This window comes from Pelophylax lessonae, assembly GCF_965119305.1.
Source record: "Pelophylax lessonae genome assembly, chromosome: 1".
In the NCBI taxonomy this organism is placed as follows: Eukaryota; Metazoa; Chordata; class Amphibia; order Anura; family Ranidae; genus Pelophylax; species Pelophylax lessonae.
Genome location: NC_138768.1, coordinates 451,467,187 through 451,488,222, shown reverse-complemented (window position 1 = coordinate 451,488,222; position 21,036 = coordinate 451,467,187). Strand labels below are relative to the sequence as shown.

At 42.1% G+C, this 21,036-nt stretch overlaps 1 protein-coding gene across 1 annotated transcript in view; it reads right to left on the bottom strand.

Moving 5' to 3' along the window:
• The window catches only part of TM6SF2 (transmembrane 6 superfamily member 2), a 92,404-nt gene that overhangs the window by 50,618 nt on the left and 20,750 nt on the right, over positions 1-21,036 (bottom strand). The window contains exons 2-3 of the mRNA XM_082268200.1: positions 14,025-14,128; positions 4,989-5,086 (exon numbers count right to left, since the gene is read on the bottom strand). Coding sequence (XP_082124326.1) covers positions 4,989-5,086; positions 14,025-14,128 — 202 coding nt within the window. The remainder of the gene's footprint in view (positions 1-4,988; positions 5,087-14,024; positions 14,129-21,036) is intronic.

The window sequence follows — 21,036 nt, the reverse complement described above, 5'->3', positions numbered from 1 at the left end:
CAAACCTCTGTACCTTCCTGTTGAGGGGACAGGCCAACAGGTCCATCTCTGTAGTACCCCACCAGAGACAACTGATGAAACTCCTCCGGATGAAGAAGTGACCCTTCCCCTTGGTTCAAAGCCTGTCGACTGAGGTAATCCACCTGCCAATTTTCCACCCCTGGAATGTGTACAGCAGAGAGGGCTGGAACGAAGCATTCTGCCCACCTTTGAATTACGGCTACTTCCCGAGCTGCCAGGACACTTCTTGTGCCTCCTTGGTGATTGACATAGGCCACAGCTGTGGCATTGTCCGATTGAATCAGTAAGACACCCCTGAAGAGGATTTGTCCAATGATCCAAACAAGGTCTGATCGCTCAGAGTTCCAGTACGTTGATCGGCAGTTCGAACTCTTCCAGAGTCCAGACCCCCTGAGCACAATCTGTGCCCAGGACGCCTCCCCACCCGGACAGGCTGACATTCATGGTGACCACTGTCCAGTACAGGGGAAGGAAAGATTTGCACTGTCAAAGTACCCGAGAACGAAGCCACCATCTCAGGGACCCTCTCATACCCAGCTCAACAGGATCAGGATTGTCTAGAGACTGTGGATCCTTGTCCCATTTGACAAAATATCTATTTTTTTCCCCAGTGATCTTATGTGGAACTGTGCAAACGTAACCACCCCCGAAGGTAGAAACCATCAGGCCCAGCACCCACATGCAGGTCCTGAGATATGACTGTCTGCTGTACAACAGAAGCTGAATTGCATCCTGAAGTTCCTGGAGTTATGTCCAGAGGAAGGAACACTCTGGTTGAGGCCGAGTCCAGATTCAGACCCGTATAGTCCAACTTGGTGGACGGAACCAGAGCAGATTTTGCCGAGTGATCTCCAAGTTGTCCATCAAAGCAGTTGGAAGACTCCCCTCACAAAAGATCGTCCAGGTACCCCAGTACTGCCATCCCCCCGCTGACACAACAATGCTAGCACTGGGCCAACACGTTTGTGAAGACCCAAGGAGCGGAGGCAAGACCAAAGGTTAACGCAACAAACTGATAATGTTCCTCGTCCACGGCAAGGCGGAGGAAGCTCTGGTGTCTGGCACATATTGGTATTGGAATAAGAAGGTAAGCGTCCTTGAGGTCGAGAGAAGCGAGAAAATCCCCTGATGTAGGGACACCACTACCGTGCGAATGGACCCCATTCTGAACTTCTCTACCCGCACAAAGCAGTTTAGCACATTGAGGTCCAGGATTGGACGTGCCTTGCCTTCCTTCCTAGAAACTGTAAAGAGGTTTGAGTAAAACCCCCGAAAATGTTCCGAAGTCGGGCCCGGGACAATCACCCCTTGAAGTAACAAGTCTTGCACAGCCCTAAAGAGACCCTGTAAGCGGTCTGGGGACAAGTGCAGGTGGGAGGGAAAGAACCTTTCCGGAGGATAAGACCGAAACTCAATCTATAGCCAGACCGAATTACTTTGTGGACCCACTAATCCTAAACCAGGGAGGTCCACGGGTCCAGAAACCAGCGCAGACGTCCCCCCACCCCAGATACGGGAGAGGGTGCCCCTTCATGCAGAGGAAGTCTTGTCTGCAGGTCTGGAAGAGGCCGTTCGTGGCTTGCCAGACCAGGTCTACTTGGAACCTCCGGTGAAGGCCCTGAAGGGCTTTCATCCCTTGTCTTGTCGAGGGCATGTGGGTGCCAAAAGGGACCGACGCCTCCAATGCAGAATCAGCCGCATCCTTCAGGTTCAAGGTTTCATGCACATATACAAAACAAACAATCAGGGGAGGGCCGCCGACTGCGATACCGCAAAGGGAACGCCGACCAAGGGCCCACGAATGGACCACCTACTGGACCCCCCAAAAAAAACAAGGAGGTCACCCTCCGAGTCCATCCACAGAGGCCCACATAACAGGAAATAGCCCCCTTAAAAAGGGGGCCACACACTGTGACACAGATGCGCAAGGTTGCCATCAAAAAATAAACCGCCCCCACAGCGCCACCCCTTCCATGGGAGGTGCCAAGCTGGCCGTATGGCGTAGTAGGCCGCAAGCCGCGGACTGAATTTTTTTGTGGAGGCCAAGCTGCACAGATTCTATCCAAAGGAAGAACAGGGGCTTCAGCTAACCCCACTGCCCCCTCTCCCCCCCCCCCCCACAGAGGCGCCTGACTTAGCCGCATAGTAGTAGTAAATTTTTATGGACGCCAAGTGCAAGCCCCGGCGGAGCCGACCACCCAGCGGCAGCGGAGGGGAGGACGGATGCCCAAACGGAGGGTAGTGGCTTCAGCCACCCTCACCAAGGCTGCCCCACATAGCTCCCGACCAGTAGGCTGCAAAGCTGCGGCCTAAATTTTTGGCCGGATCCGGCCACGTGAGTCGCAGGCCTTTGGAGGCTAGACTATCCGCTCCCCCAGCCCAACAACAGCAGCAGGGAGCCCATAGGACATCCCTGCCCTAGTCATTAACCCCCAGGGTGGCAAGGAATCCTGCTCAACCCCCCGTTGCGCACCAGGAAAAAACCTGGTCAGCAGCTACCCCAACAAGCCCCCCTTAAGAGCATGTGGCAAAAGCCAGGGGGCAGAAGACCCACAGTGACCGCCAAATTTTAGAGGGGCTGTGGGGATGGGGGGGGGGGGGAAACCAGGGGATGCCAGCGTCCCAGGGAGGGGCCCACATCCACTCAAAATCCTTCAGGGGTAGAGGGGAGACAGCTACCTACCATACCAGGTACAGGGCGGGCAGCTTTCCTGACAGACCACCGCTCCATCGGAATGGGGGGCTGTCGGCCAGGAGGAACACTGCAACTCAGGCCTCGACCTCGCATGACATTTCATCTGCAGGCCAGCCCCCGTCCTGTGTGGCTATTTTCGCTGCTGACCTAGCGTGGAGCTGAGGCCTGCGCACGCTTGCTGGGCAGACTTGGGGGACCCTCTGGATCTAGTTTATCGAGTCCATCGCCCATTCCGGCAGTTGATTGTAGATTCTCACAGGAACAAAATAGCAAAAGATAGGAAAAAGTTAAATTTCTTAGGAAAGAAATTGCCGGGACCGAAGATCCCAGCAAGGAACTAGGTCCTTACTCCTGACTAGGCAGAAAAAAAACTGAGTGCCTATAGCTGAGAATGGGAGTATACCCCACTGCAAGTGACTGCCCCATAGGCGTAGTCAGGCTTTTTCCTGCCTAGTGTCCTACTCCTGTAGGGAGCAGTATAACCCAATGGTCAAGAAGGTAAGGAGCTGTGTCCGTCAATGAACGAAAGAGAAATGTACATCTATATTAGAATAGCAAGCATTTTACCATTAAATTAAAGGCAAACAATTTTAATCTGATATGGCTGAAAACCATGTTTGTATGGTGTTTTTACCATGTGTAGTGTATGCAATCTTTATTTTACAAATATTTAATGCAGATTTTCAATGTTTCCAGAGCACAATAGATTTTCTAAAGAAAAAAGGCTTTAATCAGAGATAGGTCATATGCATGAACAGAGGGAGAGTCGGAGTCTCTTTTGCACATTCACTTATATGCATAAATCTCAATGTGTTTTTTTTTTTTTTAACAGGTAATCCGGAGAAAAAAAAACCTAAAGCTTCATCTGGTGGCCACAAATAAGAATATAACATTTTAGAATGTAATATTTTAGATTATTCGGAGTTTAAAAAGGTGTATTACATGTTAATTGTAGGCTGTGCTAGAAGCCATTCACTCAGCCTTGTGACTTTGCAGTGGGGAAAAGGAGGAATAGCAGCTACGGGCTTAAACAGACAAGGATCTGCCATACCTAGAAACGTTGCATTTCAATTAAATAAAGTTTCAACCATTGAAACTTCTCGAAGGAAAAAAATATAATAAATAAAAAGAAAGAAGGTGATATTTTGATTATTATTCTTTCTCTAGTACCAATTATTCACATGATGGGGAGTGTGGCTTGGAGTTTTAATTTATATGACAAGTTTGCTTTAATAATTTCAAGGCCAGTATGGACATATGGTAGATTAACTTTAACAGAAGATCTGTACAAAGGACAAGGGGACACCAGCTGCATGTAGGAGAAGATTTTTCCATTAGTTTAGGATTAGGTTCTTTGTTGTAAGATTTGATAAAGATTAAACTGGTGTAAAACTGCTAAATATACATATACATTTATATTTAGTTTTTTAAAAAGCATATGTTTTCTGTTTTGATAATAAATTTAAATTTTGGTTAGTCTGTCTTGTCATGCATGCACCTCTTAAGACTGCACTCATCATCTCTGGGGCTTACTATGTCCTCTTTATCTCCAGTTTGATCATTAGGCAACGAGGCAGCATCATCACCCATGTCCAATGCAGGGGAAGTGATCATCCTGACCGCAAAGGTGTGAGAATCAAAGCAATGGCTGGCCAAAATAACAGAGCGTTTGGAAGGTAAAAGAGTAAAAGTATATATATTTAAACTGTGAATATAGTGGCTTTCCTGGAGTACCACATTAAGCAAGAAATAGTTTTACCACATTATGTAGTAATAGTTAAAACAATAAATAACTACTAAACTGTGTTTGTGCTACTAATTACATCCAACGTTACAATTACCAGAGGCTAATAGGACAACATTTTGATCCAGTGAGTTCATCCGACTGTCCATAACAGGAGAGGACCAAAAAGGAAAAACTTTTTTTTCCTCTTGTGTGGCAAAAACTAAAAATTGTCCAGGGAGTTTTAATGTGCTTTCCCCTGGAATAAAATTGCAGGATACAAAGAACTGGGTAACTGTTTACTAAATTACAGTTTTTCATTGCTAATTTACACCTAACCACAATTGGCCTGACAATCAGATATCAATCAAATGAAAATAAGAGTTTGTGAAATCAATATTTTCAAAAGCATTACATCTTGTCTGATGTCTTGGAAATGTAAAAAAGTAAAAGATAACACACTTTACAGTTAAAATAATATGAAACTTAGAAATTGAAACCTTAGAAAAATGTAATGGCTGTGGACATTTTCAAACCAGTTATTCCTACCTCTTTCATGTAAAACTCCATAAATCCACTTATGTGCCCATCTTCTTCTAGCCATATTATTAAGTCAATAACACTTGAAAAGGAGAAAATCGCGAAAACTAAAAACAGTTGAAGAAAAGAAAAAAAAGGGAAAAAAAAATCAAGGCATCAGACTGAAATTTTTTTGATAATTTGAAGTAAATATATATCCATAAAATATGGCTAAGGCAAGTGAAAAGAATGCATATCGTTATTACTAGGGTCCATGCACAATTGACTTTGCATATAAAAGATTGCTGTTTAACATCATTACGTTCTTCAGTTTTGGTCATGTTTTCACAGTGCTGGTATGTGGAAATACTAAAGATGTAAAATTTCCAGAAATTTTGAAGCCATGGGGAAAAAAAGTTTTTTTCCCCCGTTTTATTTTTCTTGAAAACGTGGAAATTTTCTGAAAAATTTAAAAAGTGGAGTAGTTTTACAAACTGAAGTCATTTTGTTACAATGGAAAGGTGAAATGCAGTGAAACATAAAAGTATTATGCTTGAAAAAAAAAAGTACAGCTTAATCAGTAAATAAACTAAACTCGCTTTTTACAATTCTATTTTTTTATTACAAATGGAATAACAAGAACTGTATAGGTTAAGAACATTTCAACTATACATGAGAACAGGTAACCACCCCTTTCCCGCATAAAAATTTCTCATCTACTGTATCCCAACAATCATCCAACTGTAGGACATACAAAAAGGAGCCCACAAGAAAACTAAACTGGTGCTTTTTCCCTGCAGTGCCCCTTAGTAGCATTGAGAATTTCATTGTTACTTGAACTGTATTACAGAATTTGCTTGTCTTCAGCTGAGAGAACTTGCAATAATTTAAGACTTTGCATAAAGTCTCAGTAATCTTTCATTAAGGTCTTCATGTTATATAGTTTGAATACCATATCATAGATATATTACTCATCAATGTAAAAAAAAAAAAAAAAAGCTTAAGAAAAATTAAATAAAAATTAAATAAAATAAAAAAACAGAAAAAAGCACAGTTTTTCCCCAATTTTTCGTTTTTTTTTCTAGACCTTCCCATCTCTAGACAATACATTCTAATATTGCAAGGAAAAAGGCAGGTGAAAAAAATCTGAGAATATGTTAGAAATTGTGGCACATGAATAGGAACAGTCACTGTTATATGCCAGCACCACTGTGTATTAATACTAAATTTAATGAAGAATTCCAGGTATTCCGGGTAATATTGCTTTGTCTATGAATGATTGGAACCACAGGACTGTTAGGGATATAGGGATCAATTCACTAAGCTTTACCGCACGCCATAAGGGTATCATGTTACTTATTTGCATACATTATCGCATGAGGTAAATTAAGACCAATTCTCAAAAAAAAAAAAAAAAAAAAAATACCTTCAACGGGTAGTGAGAAGCCATATGGGCCCTGCCTGACCTCATCCTCGCTCCGGCCTCCGGCCTGGGGGTTCCCCTCCCTGCGCACAGCTGGTTCCCGATAGGGGTGCGCAGGAGGGCCTTACCTTGGTCCAGGTTGAATATCTGCTTCCACATTGGTTGTGGTTGGGTATACTAAGCTATGTTCTGACATGGTATCCCATTCAGTTCTTGTACTAGGGGACAAATGTCTTATGAATGTTACCGATTGTTCTGATTTATTGTTTGTTGTTACACTGTTGATTCCAAATGCATTACTCTGTTTTGTAATCTTGTTTTCTCAATAAAAATTTATTGAAATATTAAAAAAAATGTTGCATAAAAAGCTCTTAAGTCCAATTCACAAACGGGCCAAGAGTAAAAAAGCACGCGATAATTACTAACAGGGTTTAGCTGGCGGTATCACATGCAGTATTTGTCAAAAACAGCCTGAGGGTCAGAGAACCCCTGGGCTGTTTTTTGACAAATAGCTGGTTGTTAAGGAGCGGTCCAGGAAGCTGTGCCGCTGTGTCCTTAACAACTGATGACTCATCAGCTGTCAGCAGATTCCCCGCTGACAGCTAAATGTAAAAAAAAGTAAATAAAAAAACAGACAATTACAAATATTGAAGAAAAAAAAAAATGATCGAGCACCATGCTTTCTCCAGACCTTAATCCTATAGAAAATTTATGGAGGGAGCTGAAACTTTGAGTTGCCAAGTGACAGCAAAGAAACCTTAAGGATTTAGAGAAGATCTGTAAAAAAAGAGTGGACCAAAACCCCTCCTGAGATGTGTGCAAACCTGGTAACCAACTACAAACGTCTTCTCTCTGTGCTTGCCAACAAGGGGTTTCTCCATCAAGTATTAAGTCATGTTTTGCTGGGGGATCAAATACTTATTTTACTCACTGAACTGCATCTCAATTTATAACATTTGTATTGTGTTTTTTTCCTGGGTTTTTGGTTGATATTCTGTCTCTATCATTTAGAATACACCTATGATAACAATTATAGACCCTTAATTTCTTTGCAAGTGGGCAAACTTACAAAATCTGCAGGGGATCAAATAATTATTTTCCCCACAGAAGGTTTCTGAATCTTTGTTTAAATATAACTTGAAGAAATCCTTCCAGTGTTGGGACGTGTGCTGCAATGAGGAACTTGACCTGTGGGGTGCCTAGATGGCCTCCAGACCCTGGTGGTGGGGCGCATGATCAATTGCTGGACTCTGGTTGCACGCCTTCCGGCAAGTTTAAGGACTTTGGCCTAGAGAGTGCTAGAAGACCCACAGACATGGAGGGGAGACCTTTTTGGACTTTCGGAGTAGAAGCTCAATGGAGCGTCTGGAGGCCACTCCTTAAAGGGGGGGGGGAACTGTCAGGATCAGTGTCATTACGTGGGTCACCTGCTGGTGGCACTGTTGTTCCTGGAACTGAGGGGCGCAGTTCCAGGGCCCACCAGCGGGTGTCTCCCAGCAGCTGGACTGTACTTTTAATTAAGCTGCACCTGAGGAGGACTGCTGAGGGAATATAAGCCCGCCCTTCACTGAGGCTCACCGCTTCAGTATTTTCTCTGCTAGCTGTGTCCCTGTCTGAGCCTGATCCTGTAACCTGCATCCTGAAACCTGTATTCTGATCCTGAGTCCTGTTCCCTGCATCCTGCTTCCTGTACCTGGCTCCTTGCTTTCCTTGTCTTCTGTCCCTGTCCTGTCCTGCTATTGTTTGCTCCATCCCTTTGTATATAGTTTGTTAGGTTCTATTGGGGTTGCTGTTACATTTATATTTTGTTACTTGTTTTTGTCCACTGGTGTTGCTATTTGGAACATGTCACTTGCTTATTAAATGTATTTGCAGCTTATTCGTTTGTGTCCTGATTACTTAGTGCAGCCAATTGATCTGATCCCTTGCTGGATGCCTGCATGTGTTATCCCTGACACTACAGCACTCTTATTTTTGGTAAATTGCAATGCAATATGGCTACCTGGAGAAGTTCTGTACACAGATGATTACGGAATTTCCCAAAAGTCTGCACCAAGATACAAGTCAGACTTTGGGCATCCCCTACAACAAAAATGTCATTTTTAGCAGGATACTCCCGAAGGGAAATACGACCTTCCCCCTTTCCTGCTTAAGATCCCTGCAAGTTCAGCAACTGATTGCCAATTAAAAGATTACTCCCATACAGATTCACTCTGCACATGGATACAGTCAAACAGCTATTTCTTCAGGAAAAACAAAAAGGTAGAACTCTGCAACAAAGTTTGTTAAAATCCTTGCAATGTACACACATCACCCAAAAGGGAAATGTTTTTCTTCTTAACAGAAGTGGAGTTACTCTTTAAAAAATCTTTAAACAATGCAATCCCTTTATAGATCTATCCTTTGGAAGAAATGCCCTCAAAGTTTTGTGCCTTTAGTGGGGGAAAAAAACCTGTATTACTGACTTCTGTTTGCCATAACAAGGAAAACCAGGAGTATTGTATCTCTAGCTTATGTAATCCAATGATGCAGCAGCCATGCACCGTGTTGCTGTCAAAAGAAAAGGCTTAGAAGAAGCAGTGTCGACCCTTTAGAATGTGTCAGCACCTAAAAATGTGGTCCAGGGACAGTTTCAAAGTCATTCATTTTATGATTTACTATGAGCCCAAAAAAGATATCTAGGTTTTTAACTACACTAAAGTCAAAAGTATGTAGATACCTCCAAATAATTGAGTTCCAATGCTTCTATTGAAGGGTACTGTTAATGTTAACAGCATATTGTACAAAGACATTTTAGATATTTGTGCTCTTCCAACCTTATGGCCGTAGTTGGGAGAAGGTCCTTTTCTGTTACAACCCCTGTGCAGAAAGGAAGCTCAATAAAAGACATGGTTTGGAAGAGTTTGGTGCAGGGGAACTCAAGAGGCTTGTACAGAGCCCTGGCCTCAATCCCACTAAACACTTTTGGGATGAACTGTAATAAAGCCTGTGAGCCAGATATTTTTGTCCAACATCAGTACCTAACCTCACAAATGTGCTTTTGGCTAAATGGCCACAAATTTCCACAGAAACACTACAAAAACAACTTCCAAGAGAAGCCGAGGCTGTTAGAAATGCAATCAAGGGAGCCCCAATTCCATATTACTACCCATGTTTAGATGTCCAGCATGCTTACATACTGTAGGCGGTAAATCAAAAGAATTGGTCATAGGGGTTTAGGGGCTCAATCAAACTTTCAAATGCACATATCAACAAATGTTTCATTGACTATTTGTCTATCAATGTACACTTCTAAACACCATGGAATTCAAGGGTTTAAAACAAGCCCTACTACAGCTGAGAGCTTGATATCATTTTTTGCACCCTGCGATCAGCTTTAATGTAAAAATGACCCTGGTGGCTATAGAGCTGCCTGATCACTATTATGGTACAGAGAAGGTGCCACCCCACCCCCTTCTTGAGTTCCTGGGCTCTCCCATTCTTCTGGGGAAGCAGGGACAGCAATAAACTGCTTCAGGATGCTAAGTGGGAGGAGCTCAGGGGAATGTCCCTTCCTGTATGTCCTCTGCAATGAAACAACCTGAAAAATAAGAGCATTTCATCTTTTCTGGGCTCAGAGCTGTCATTGCCCAGCTACTGTGGAAGGTAAGCAGATAAGCACAATCTGTGTTTCATTAGCTGCAGCTGAAGGCAAAGGTGACATTAATCCATAAAGAGTTTGGTTTGTTAGCCCCCTTGTAATAAAAATGAAAAGAAAGAAATATTGGGTGTGCACGTGTATGTAAATCGTAATTGAGCCACAAATGTGAGGTATCACTGTTAACGTCAGAGTAAAAGCAATAATTTTAGGGCCATTATTCATGGTTCACATTAAACTGATAACCTGTAAAAGCTTTCAAAGTGTACCTTGTGGACAATTTTGGGTTAGTCGTTTTTCGGCATATTATGTGCATGAGATGATTGGTATCTATGTACTCGTCGCAACTCTTTATTTTATATTTTGCTAAAAATTGACTTTTTATTGCATTTGAATGTACTAAAATTCAATTTACTGTATTTTTTCCTGAAAATATGCATTTGATAAATATTTGCGCAAATAAAGTGTGACATAAAAAATTGCCACTGCTACCATTTTTTTTTGTTATACAAGGCCTGTGCTTTCAGAAAATATATACATTTGCTGCCACTGCTACGTCTTATATATACCCTGCCCTATGTTTCAGCCTGGATTTGCAAATCCTCAACAATTTTCTTGGTGGACTGATCATGGTTTTGTGGATATTCACTCGCTATTTACCCCTACTAAAATACTCCCCTTTGAATCTCTTAGATCCTCCTATGATATCCCTCTACGTGAGCACTACAGATATCTCCAACTCCGACATTTTCTCCAACAACTTATCAAATCCAAGCCTTTACCCTACACCTTAACACCCTTTGAGAGCCTTTGCAGGGCAAGACCTCATTCGCCAGGGCTCATAGCGCTTCTTTATGCCTCTATCATCTCCCTTGCTAAACCTCTGCTTCTAACTTATCATTCACAATGGAAAAAGGACTTGGGGAGGCAGTTGGATGGGGAAGAATGGCAACATATGACAGCTGCTCTCTCGAAATGCTCTTGAAATCTACCGATTTTGGAGAATGCATATAAGGTGTTCTATAGATGGTATTACACTCCAGCTAGGTTGGCCAGGTTTATAACAACATACTCTCCCTTATGCTTCCAGGGATGCTCCCAGGAAGGAAGTATGGCTCACATTTGGTGGACATGTCCAAAAGGTATGCAGACTATGGATTAGGGTTTACACCCTGCTTCGCACTATTTTTCATACTAACCTAAAAAGAGACCACTATGAAGCCCTTTTATGTAAGCCAATAATTAAACTGTCCCCCGTCAACAGCGCCAACTGGCCCAGCATCTGTTTACTGCTACAAAATTGACTATTGCGAAGGCTTGGAATACCCTGCTGCTCAGTTTCAAAGCAGTCAAAAACCATATCAATGACATTTTTACGAACGAAAAACTGACTGCTATAGCTACATACTCTCATGATAAAGTTCTTAAAGTGTGGCACCCATGGACATCGTCCAGGTTCCACGCTACACTTCTCTCAATTTAGATGATCCCCTGGCGCTCGCCCAGCAGGACCTACCCTTTCCCCTTCCTCCCTTTTCTGCCCTTTCTTTTCGCTTTCCCTTTCTTCTTCCTTGTGACCCACCTGTGCTGACACGCCTTTGTGTTCTTCATCGAATGAATATGCCTAACTACTGTGTTCTCTCAATGGAACTTATTTCTGTTTTTTTTTTTTTTTTTTTTTTTTTTTAATTTGTCAAATCCATAGAAAGTATTGTGCTCATTTATGTTGTCCGAGTATGGGAGACTCTCCATCTCCACATTGATGGTTCTCTCTATAATTGCGCACCCACCCAATGAAGATTGTGTATTGCTATATTTCCTTATTTGTCTTTCCTCAAGCTTCTTGTTCATATGTTCCATTTTCGCTGTATTCATTCATATGGAATCACTGTGTACACTATGTTTGCTATACAATAAAACTTTTGTAACAGAAAATATATACATTTTAAGGATTTGAAAGCATTTTTCTGGCAACAAAATGCAATTTAAAATAATTACCCAAATACAAAGTGCTAAAGTGGAATTTCATGCTATTCCTAACTACGGTTAAACCTGCTCCCATCTCCCTCCTAATACCTATGCCAACTTCCTTGTGAAAGGAAGATGCTTATACTTACCTCAGGGTGCCCCAGCCCAGTCACATGATCAGTTCCCAGTGGTAGCTTCAAGGTAGAGGAGGGACAGCCGACATTGGAAGCCCCATTGTATAGGCATGTCAGTGATCTCTCCTTTCCCCTGATGTCAGTTTCTTGGGAGATCCCATGACTGGGCCGGAGTGCTCTAAGAATAGGTAAGTATAAGCATCTTTCTTTCACAGGGTAGTTAGAATATGATTTAGAAGGGGGGGGGGGGGGAGCAGATTTAAGCATTATTTAAAATCGGTAGTAAACCGATAGGCGATTTGTTTTCCTGACCTGCAAGGTAAAGTCATAATGTGCTAGTATGCATAGCATACTAGCACATTATGTGAAGCTTACCTGAAAACAAAGCCTTCCAGCCATGCGCTGTCACTGCTGGAGGCTGCTTCCATTGTCACCTGTCCTCCTTCCAGGTCCACAGACTTCCGTCTGTATGACTAGTGGGAGCCACAATGACGTCACTTCTATGCATGTGCAGGAGAGCCGCAGTTTACAGCACAAGGCTCTGAAGGAACAGCCCCGGTGGCCACTCCTTCAGAGCATATGCGCCGGTGAGGTCGTTGGCTGCATATACAGTAAATATCTCCTAAACTATGCATGTTTAGGAGATTTTTACAGTACCTATAGGTAAACCTTATTATAGCTACAAGTCAGAGATGGGAGTTTACTTCAACTTTAATTTAGTTTGGAATAGTCTGAAATTCCACTTTAACAAACCTTGCTCATCATTTTCATAAAAAATGCTTATTCCCTTCATGCAGGGTAAAGCAATGGCCTTGCTTTAGTGTCCCCACCCTTTTAGTACCCTAGTACAGCTCCTTTGGCAGGCAAAAGTGAACAAAGAATACTTGTGTAAGTGCCAAGTCAATCTAGTCAGAGCTTACACAGGGCTAAGGACTGTCTCCCTGCCTCTATGTGACAGCGCTGGGTCAATCAAAAAGCTCCAGAACTGTCACAGAGGAAAGGGAGTGAGTTAGATGCTCCTGCATACCCAAAATTAGCAGGTCTTTTCTTTGATCATGGTGGCAGAAAAAAACAGCAGGGTGGCAAAGGAAAGGTAGTGTATGCACATGCTTCAGAGAGGGAGCACTATGGCATACATGCTGCTTCATGCCGTATGCTCAAAGCTGGGTTTTACATTGTATGAAACATGTAAGGCCAGATAATTACTGGAAAATCATTGATGTATCAGTTATTCATCGGCATTATACTCCATTCAGGATCAATTAATATAGTAATATGTGTAAAGGTAAAGCCATCAGCCTTATTTTACGCACCCAAGCATTTACCATAAATGCAAAAATGAAATCAACCAATAAAACTGTGACAAACTAGAATGTAGAAAAATCTGACAAGTTAAAGCTAAAGTGTCGTGTATGCATTTATTATCTTCCTTTGCTCCCCCCTTTACAGCAATCAAATAAAATTTGAAAAAACAAACAAATTTTGTTTTCAAGAAATACCAACCACCAACTTTGCTGGGAGGGGCAGGCAGGTTCCTAAAAACTTCACAGCAACCTGCCTCAGATCTTATTTCAAGAGCATTGTATGAAAAAAAACAAATTCCTGGCATCCCTTCAGAGCATTCATGCTCCTCCCTGCTGGACACTAAAGTCTGCACCACCCAGGGAGCATGCATGTCTAAAGGGAGCCAGGGACTTGTTCCTTCATATATTGCTTGAGAACAAAATGATTGACGGTAGAGAACGCGAATAGCTGAGAGAGACCGGCAACGACAGTGCAAATCAGGAGGAGAGGGAATCGGTTGATGATTAAAAACAATTAGACAGGAAATGCAGTTGGGAACAAGTTTGTACAGAACTTAGAGTAATTGCTACTGGATTTTATAGCAGTAATCTTCCACTTACCATAAAATAGAGGATCCTGGGGAGGGTTTCCTTGTGCAAAGTAATATAACACAACCAGCAAAGAGAGAAGTACTAGAATTCCGAGAGCAGCTATAGCAACTGGGCTAAAATGATAAAACAACAGGTCACACAGAGGAATCTCTTTAGCTTAAAGACACAAGACTACTTAAATTACTATATTCAGACTAGATAAACTTAACTCAATATTTACTTAAACATCAATGTACTGAAAACCACTATAAAGCTGGCCATACATGGGTGTTTTTTTTTTTTTTTTTTTTGTTCAGCCAGTGGGCTGAAGGAAAAAAACTGAACTGATTCCCACATCCACATATCTGAGGTTGATGGAGGAATCCTCCCCGCTTTGCTACAACCGTGTGTCAGAATACACAGATCAGTGCTGCAGCCACTGAGCGATCAGCTTTTATCTGACAGGGTGGTTAAACAGATGTCAATCGGTAAATCTACTTCTTTTCAACTGCAGTGACCACACATTGGTCGAAATATACTCCATCTATGGCCCCCCTAAAACAAAAACTATTTGAGAGTTATACAGTTTTAGTACATTTTTTTCTCTTTTCTTTTTTAACAACCATTCATAACATACAGTCTTGTAAAATGCATTACATCATAGAGGGTAACCGTTAAAGGGTATTTTCAGCTATAAAGCTGCTCTACAAATTGCTAATACTGCCAGAAAACACTGCGTCCCTGTAAAAAAGTCATCAAGCCATCTTCATTTATATCCCTGGCGCCCAACCTGCAGCCCTTCGGTGAATGATGTGCAGCCCTCGGACCTTAGCAGTCTGTAGTGGGAGCATTGATAAGGGTAATAGCATTCATCTCTACCAGCACCATGTAACATGTTTCCAGTTTCGTATTATCTTCTGCAGCATACCCCAGCCAAAAATGTAGCATATCCACACTATCTAATTTCCTCTATTAGGTCTGCAGTTTCTGACAGTCCTCTCAGGCTTGGTTCACACTGATGCGAATTGGATGCAGGTTTCCCTGCATCCAATTCGCATGACAGGAGACTGACTGGCTCTCCGATGCACACATTTCCAAGGCGGCCGCGGAGTGCATTGCACAAGGGTCCTGTGCATCTATGGCTCTGTTTCAGGTCCGAATTCAGGCAAAAATGTGGGCCTGATTTATCCCTGAAACCGAGGAAAGGACTAGATACTGATCCAAGAGGGAGAAGGAAGAGAAGTATAGGTGGATAGGGGGGAGGGGGGGGAGAATAGGGCAAGGGGTAGAGTATAAAATCCCAGTTTCCCTTTTGAAACCCAGTAAATCGAACACAGTGCAATGGCTACAAGGCAGTAGTAGCAGTGATATACCAAATTGCCCTCATTTACAACTTCAGATCTCTGGCCCCAAACCCCTGCTGCCTAGATTGTCACAAACTTTTTGGGACAGTTTCATCCCAGGTAGGTGAGTTTTTAAAATGGTAGTATTGCATTGATCATGGATCTCCAACGCTGTAGGGTAGGGGGATTCAGATAGCTTCCACTTAGAAAGAATGTCTTCATCCAACTTAAATGAATTGCCTTTACAATTAACATGCTCTAAAGAAATACCCCTTTAACATCTTTGTAACCAAGCGCCTGAATTATAATTAACAGCCATATACGTTTGTGCTTATAGGCGGTAGAAACAATAGGTGCTATTCAAGCCAGTAATACAGCTTCTGTGAATGAAAAAAGATCTATGAATGTAGGCGGCAGAACTTTTAGGCCCCTTTCACACACTCCGTCGGACTGAGTCTGTTTTTCCCAGCAGGAGGATGACAGCTGTGTCTCCGTGCTGTGTTCGGAGATACAGCTGTCAGTTCCCCATGCATCTCTATGGGGGAATCAGATGGGAACGGACCGTCGGTCAGTTCCCATCCAATCCGCTGCACGGATGGAAAATAGGGTTTCCATCCGTCCAGATTTGACGGATCAAATCGGATGTCAGCGGAGATGTCTCCGCTGACATCCGATGCCCCATAGGGATGCATGGGGGGACCGTTCAGATCCACCAAAAAAATGTACGGGCGGATCTGAATGGTCCGCCTGTGTGAAAGAGCCCTTATTCATCCATCATCCATCCATTCTCCATTTATAGAAGCTGTAGTACTGGTTTCTATGAATAGCGAAGCTGAGTGGAAAAGGTGGGCCTAGTTGGGCTCTCTTGATGAATGTCTGTCACAGCTGTCTCTGCACCAAAACATTACGGCAGCGAGGTTGGAGGGGGAACATTTTTTACTAAACCAGGACACAACAGCAATAGGGACAAATCATATTGAAGGTAAGTAATATTCCTTGTGCTGATTTTTCATTTATTTTAAACTTAGGCTTTAAAGTCTTTATCAAAGCTGCTTAAATCTTGACTAAAACTTGCAAATACTTTTTAAAAGTTTGTTCTACATATTGCTCTTTCACATGCTGAAGCTGGTAAAATAAAAGGTCTAAAAGTAAACCCCAAACTAAGCGCTACTTGCAATGTATAAAAACTACCCAAGCATCAATACTTCCAATTTACAATCTACTGTGCTAACTGCAATTACACATACTAGACTGAAGGTGAGAGGATACCAAATAAACCAAGAAGTAGATTTTTGTCGGTGGGAAGGGAGCCGAGGTGCCTAAAGGTAATGTGCAAAAGCTCAGCAGATGGTGTTACTTATTGGTACTGACTGATACACAATAGTGCAGAAAGGCGGCCATGTTAGCAACTAAGATACCAGGCAGTCCCTCATAGCAAGTTTTTAACATGTGCAGCAAAACCAATTAGTCAGTAAAAACAGCAGCTTTTGAAATTTCTGTGATATCCAAACAGAAGGCAAATTGGATTCACATTCTGTAAAACTGCCACAGCTCCTGGGATCATCCAGATAATGAAAGTCCTAATTTGGACCCTATTACCTCTGATAAAAGCCAAACAGGAAGGTGTTATCTGACAGTCTCCTAAGATACAGTTACAATAAAGACAAGGACATATTTCAGACTGTGTCTGAGATCAAAGTATACATATGGCAGTAATTAGTCATTCCCTTGCAACTGAAATGCAAAGTAATTTGTGTCAATTCGATTTAAAGTAAACATATTTTTAAAGGGGAGCTAACATTTACTCATGAACTACTTTTATCATAATATATCACATTTTTCCTGGACAGGTCACAAAAAAATATGTGTGATAAGCAGCAGAAAAAACAGGGGCTATAAAATCTTTGATAAAACTATAAAGTCTACTGTATAGGAAACGGTGCTATTGATATCAGAAGCTTATTTCTTTCATGTGCATGAATACGTTTTCTAAAGATAGAATGCACAGTACGGTGGCTAAATGGTTAGCACTCCTATCTTGCTGCTATGGTGTACTAGAATAGATTACCATCAGGATGCCATCTGCAAACAGTTTGTTTTTTTGTTCCTACTCACTTACATAGTTTGTGAGGTTGAAAAAAGACATCAGTCCATCCAGTTCAACACATGATATGTGTGTGTGTGTGTGTGTGTGTCTGTGTGTCTGCTGTTATCCGTACATTGTATACCCCTTTATGTTGGGGACTTTAAGGTTCCCTCCCACAATTTAAAACATACTGGTAGATAACATCTTACCATTGGCCTGAATTAAATACCCCACAATGGTTCATTCCAGAGGGTTTGGTGGCCTGTAGAACAGGACGTTCCTATCAATAGATCTGCGGTCATGTCAAGGCCGTTTGAGGTCATACTCTTGATTTTCTCACTTCATCTGTCACTCTGATAGTCAACCACATGCTTCTTTTAGATGTTTGTGGTAAAAAAACTTTCTAACATCTTTTCACCAATTGGGAAATGGGATGCAATAGGAGACTAAAGATGGTCATATGCAGATCAAATTAAGGCAAAAATTCTTTCCATGGGTGGCCCTGTCGGCACAACCCAGCTTGACAAAAGTCGATTTTCAATTGACATTTGTTAAGGGAACCTGGTGGAAATTCCTCAGCCAAACAGCACCTGCATCCAGTCAAATGCATGCAGGTGTTGGCTGTCTGAATACAATAGCCAGCAGAGGAGATTTGTCCAACTGTGCTGATAAAAAGTAATTACTCTAATTTAGCCCACGGGGCTCAACGAGGGAAATCTTAACATATATGGCTAACTAAAGGGAAGGGAGCATCTAGAATAAGAAAGTTGGCTGGCATCAGGAAAAGGGACATAGTCAGATAGGGAAAATATGGAGATAAGAAATAAAGAATGAATGCTAAATTACCGTAAATAAATCTGTAGAAACGAATTGTCGAAAACTAAAACCAAATAAATGGATATTTTAATGTTCTAAAATGCACTGGATAAATAATTATTTTATCAAATAAAGCATCCGTGATCAGTAACAACTGTTTCTTTTTGTCCATTAGGGCTTCCCACCTACTGCTTGGAGAAGGCAAACCAATCAGTGCAATCCTATTGTGATCAGTCCCAAAAAGGGGAAAGGAATATGTTTTGGCTATTAACAATATGGGTTGTTGGCACGTAGGATAGCCTCAAGTTATACTCATAATAACATTGTAGGTTTTTATTTCTGTCTGTGAAACCCTGTTTGGGAAATTTTCTCTCACTTTCTGTCCCTGCTACACCCTTACAAGAAATTGGGTTTGAGGCAGTCAACGAAACAGTAAGGCATGGACTGCATTGAAAATATTGCCAGAGCATCTAACCATTCTAACCCATCTACTAAAAATGTTTTGCCCGTGTCCTCATTGGGGAGATTTCCTCCCTAGATTCCTAAATACGGACACAATTGGCAATAGAAGGATGGCATATGATTCAAATCCTTCCCACTCTATTCAAAATTAATTTGTCTGCAGTTGAGTTTTAATCACCATATGGAAATATGTACTGTACAGGTGTCAGAAATTTGTAAGAAAATACAGACCGATGTATTTACTGACATTTTTCAACAGAAGCTAGGATTATTTTTCCATGTATCAAATCTCGGATCTCATGTTCACTGGAACCAGGGTTTGGCATTATACTTATACAGGTAATATCAGAGACACTGCACACATGTTCCAGAAGCTACAGAGGTGGATTAATTATTTTGTGGAACCTGGTGTAATAAATTTATGCCCCCTTCCCCCACCATTTCAACTGGATTATGCCTTTACAGTGGGTACGAAAAGTATTCAGACCCCCTTAAATTTTTCACTCTTTGTTATATTGCAGCCATTTGCTAAAATCATTTAGGTTCATTCTTCTTCCTCATGAATGTACACATAGCACCCCATACTGACAGAAAAACACAGAATTGTTGACATTGTTGCAGATTTATTAAAAAAGAAAAAACTGAAATATCACATGGTCCTAAGTATTCAGACCCTTTGCTCAGTATTTAGTAGAAGCCCCCTTTTGATCTAATACAGCCAGGAGTCTTTTTGGGAAAGATGCAACAAGTCTTTCACACCTGGATTTGGGGATCCTCTGCCATTCCTCCTTGCAGATCCTCTCCAGTTCTGTCAGGTTGGATGGTAAACGTTGGTGGACAGCCATTTTTAGGTCTCTCCAGAGATGCTCAATTGGGTTTAAGTCAGGGCTCTGGCTGGGCCATTCAAGAACAGTCACGGAGTTGTTGTGAAACCACTCCTTCGTTATTTTAGCTGTGTGCTTAGGGTTGTCTTGTTGGAAGGTAAACCTTCGGCCCAGTCTGAGGTCCAGAGCACTCTGGAGAAGGTTTTTGTCCAGGATATCCCTGTACTTGGCCGCATTCATCTTTCCCTCTATTGCAACCAGTCGTCCTGTCCCTGCAGCTGAAAAACACCCCCACAGCATGATGCTGCCACCACCATGCTTCACTGTTGGGACTGTATTGGACAGGTGATGAGCAGTGCCTGGTTTTCTCCACACATACCGCTTAGAATTAAGGCCAAAAAAGTTCTATTTTGGTCTCATCAGACCAGAGAATCTTATTTCTCACCATCTTGGAGTCCTTCAGGTGTTTTTTAGCAATCTCCATGCGGGCTTTCATGTGTCTTACACTGAGGAGAGGCTTCCGTCGGGCCACTATGCCATAAAGCCCCGACTGGTGGAGGGCTGCAGTGATGGTTGACTTTCTACAACTTTCTCCCATCTCCTGACTGCATCTCTGGAGCTCAGCCACAGTGATCTTTGGGTTCTTCTTTACCTCTCTCACCAAGGCTCTTCTCCCCCGATAGCTCAGTTTGGCCGGACGGCCAGCTCTAGGAAGGGTTCTGGTCGTCCCAAACTTCTTCCATTTGAGGATTATGGAGGCCACTGTGCTCTTAGGAACCTTAAGTGCAGCAGAAATCTTTTTGTAACCTTGGCCAGATCTGTGCCTTGCCACAATTCTGTCTCTGAGCTCTTCAGGCAGTTCCTTTGACCTCATGATTCTCATTTGCTCTGACATGCATTGTGATCTGGAAGGTCTTATATAGACAGGTGTGTGGCTTTCCTAATCAAGTCCAATCAGTATAATCAAACACAGCTGGACTCAAATGAAGGTGTAGAACCATCTCAAGGATGATCAGAAGAAATGGAAAGCACCTGAGTTAAATATATGAGTGTCACAGAAAAGGGTCTGAATACTTAGGACCATGTGATATTTCAGTTTTTCTTTTTTAATAAATCTGCAACAATGTCAACAATTCTGTGTTTTTCCGTCAATATGGGGAGCTGTGTGTACATTCATGAGGAAGAAGAATGAACTTAAATGATTTTAGCAAATGGCTGCAATATAACAAAGAGTGAAAAATTTAAGGGGGTCTGAATACTTTTCGTACCCACTGTATATTTACCTTTTCACATGGGTTTGTGAGCCATTTCCTGAAGAATTTGGAGCACAGCATTGTCATTTTGAAATGGGTGTTACTGAGCAGTAAATCTTTTTTAACCACTTTACCACTAGAGCATTTTGCTGTCTTATGTCTGGGCCACTTTTTGCGATTCGGCGCTGTGCGACTTTAACTGACAATTGCGCGGTCATGCGACGCAGTACCAAAACGAAATTTAGGTCCTTTTTTTCC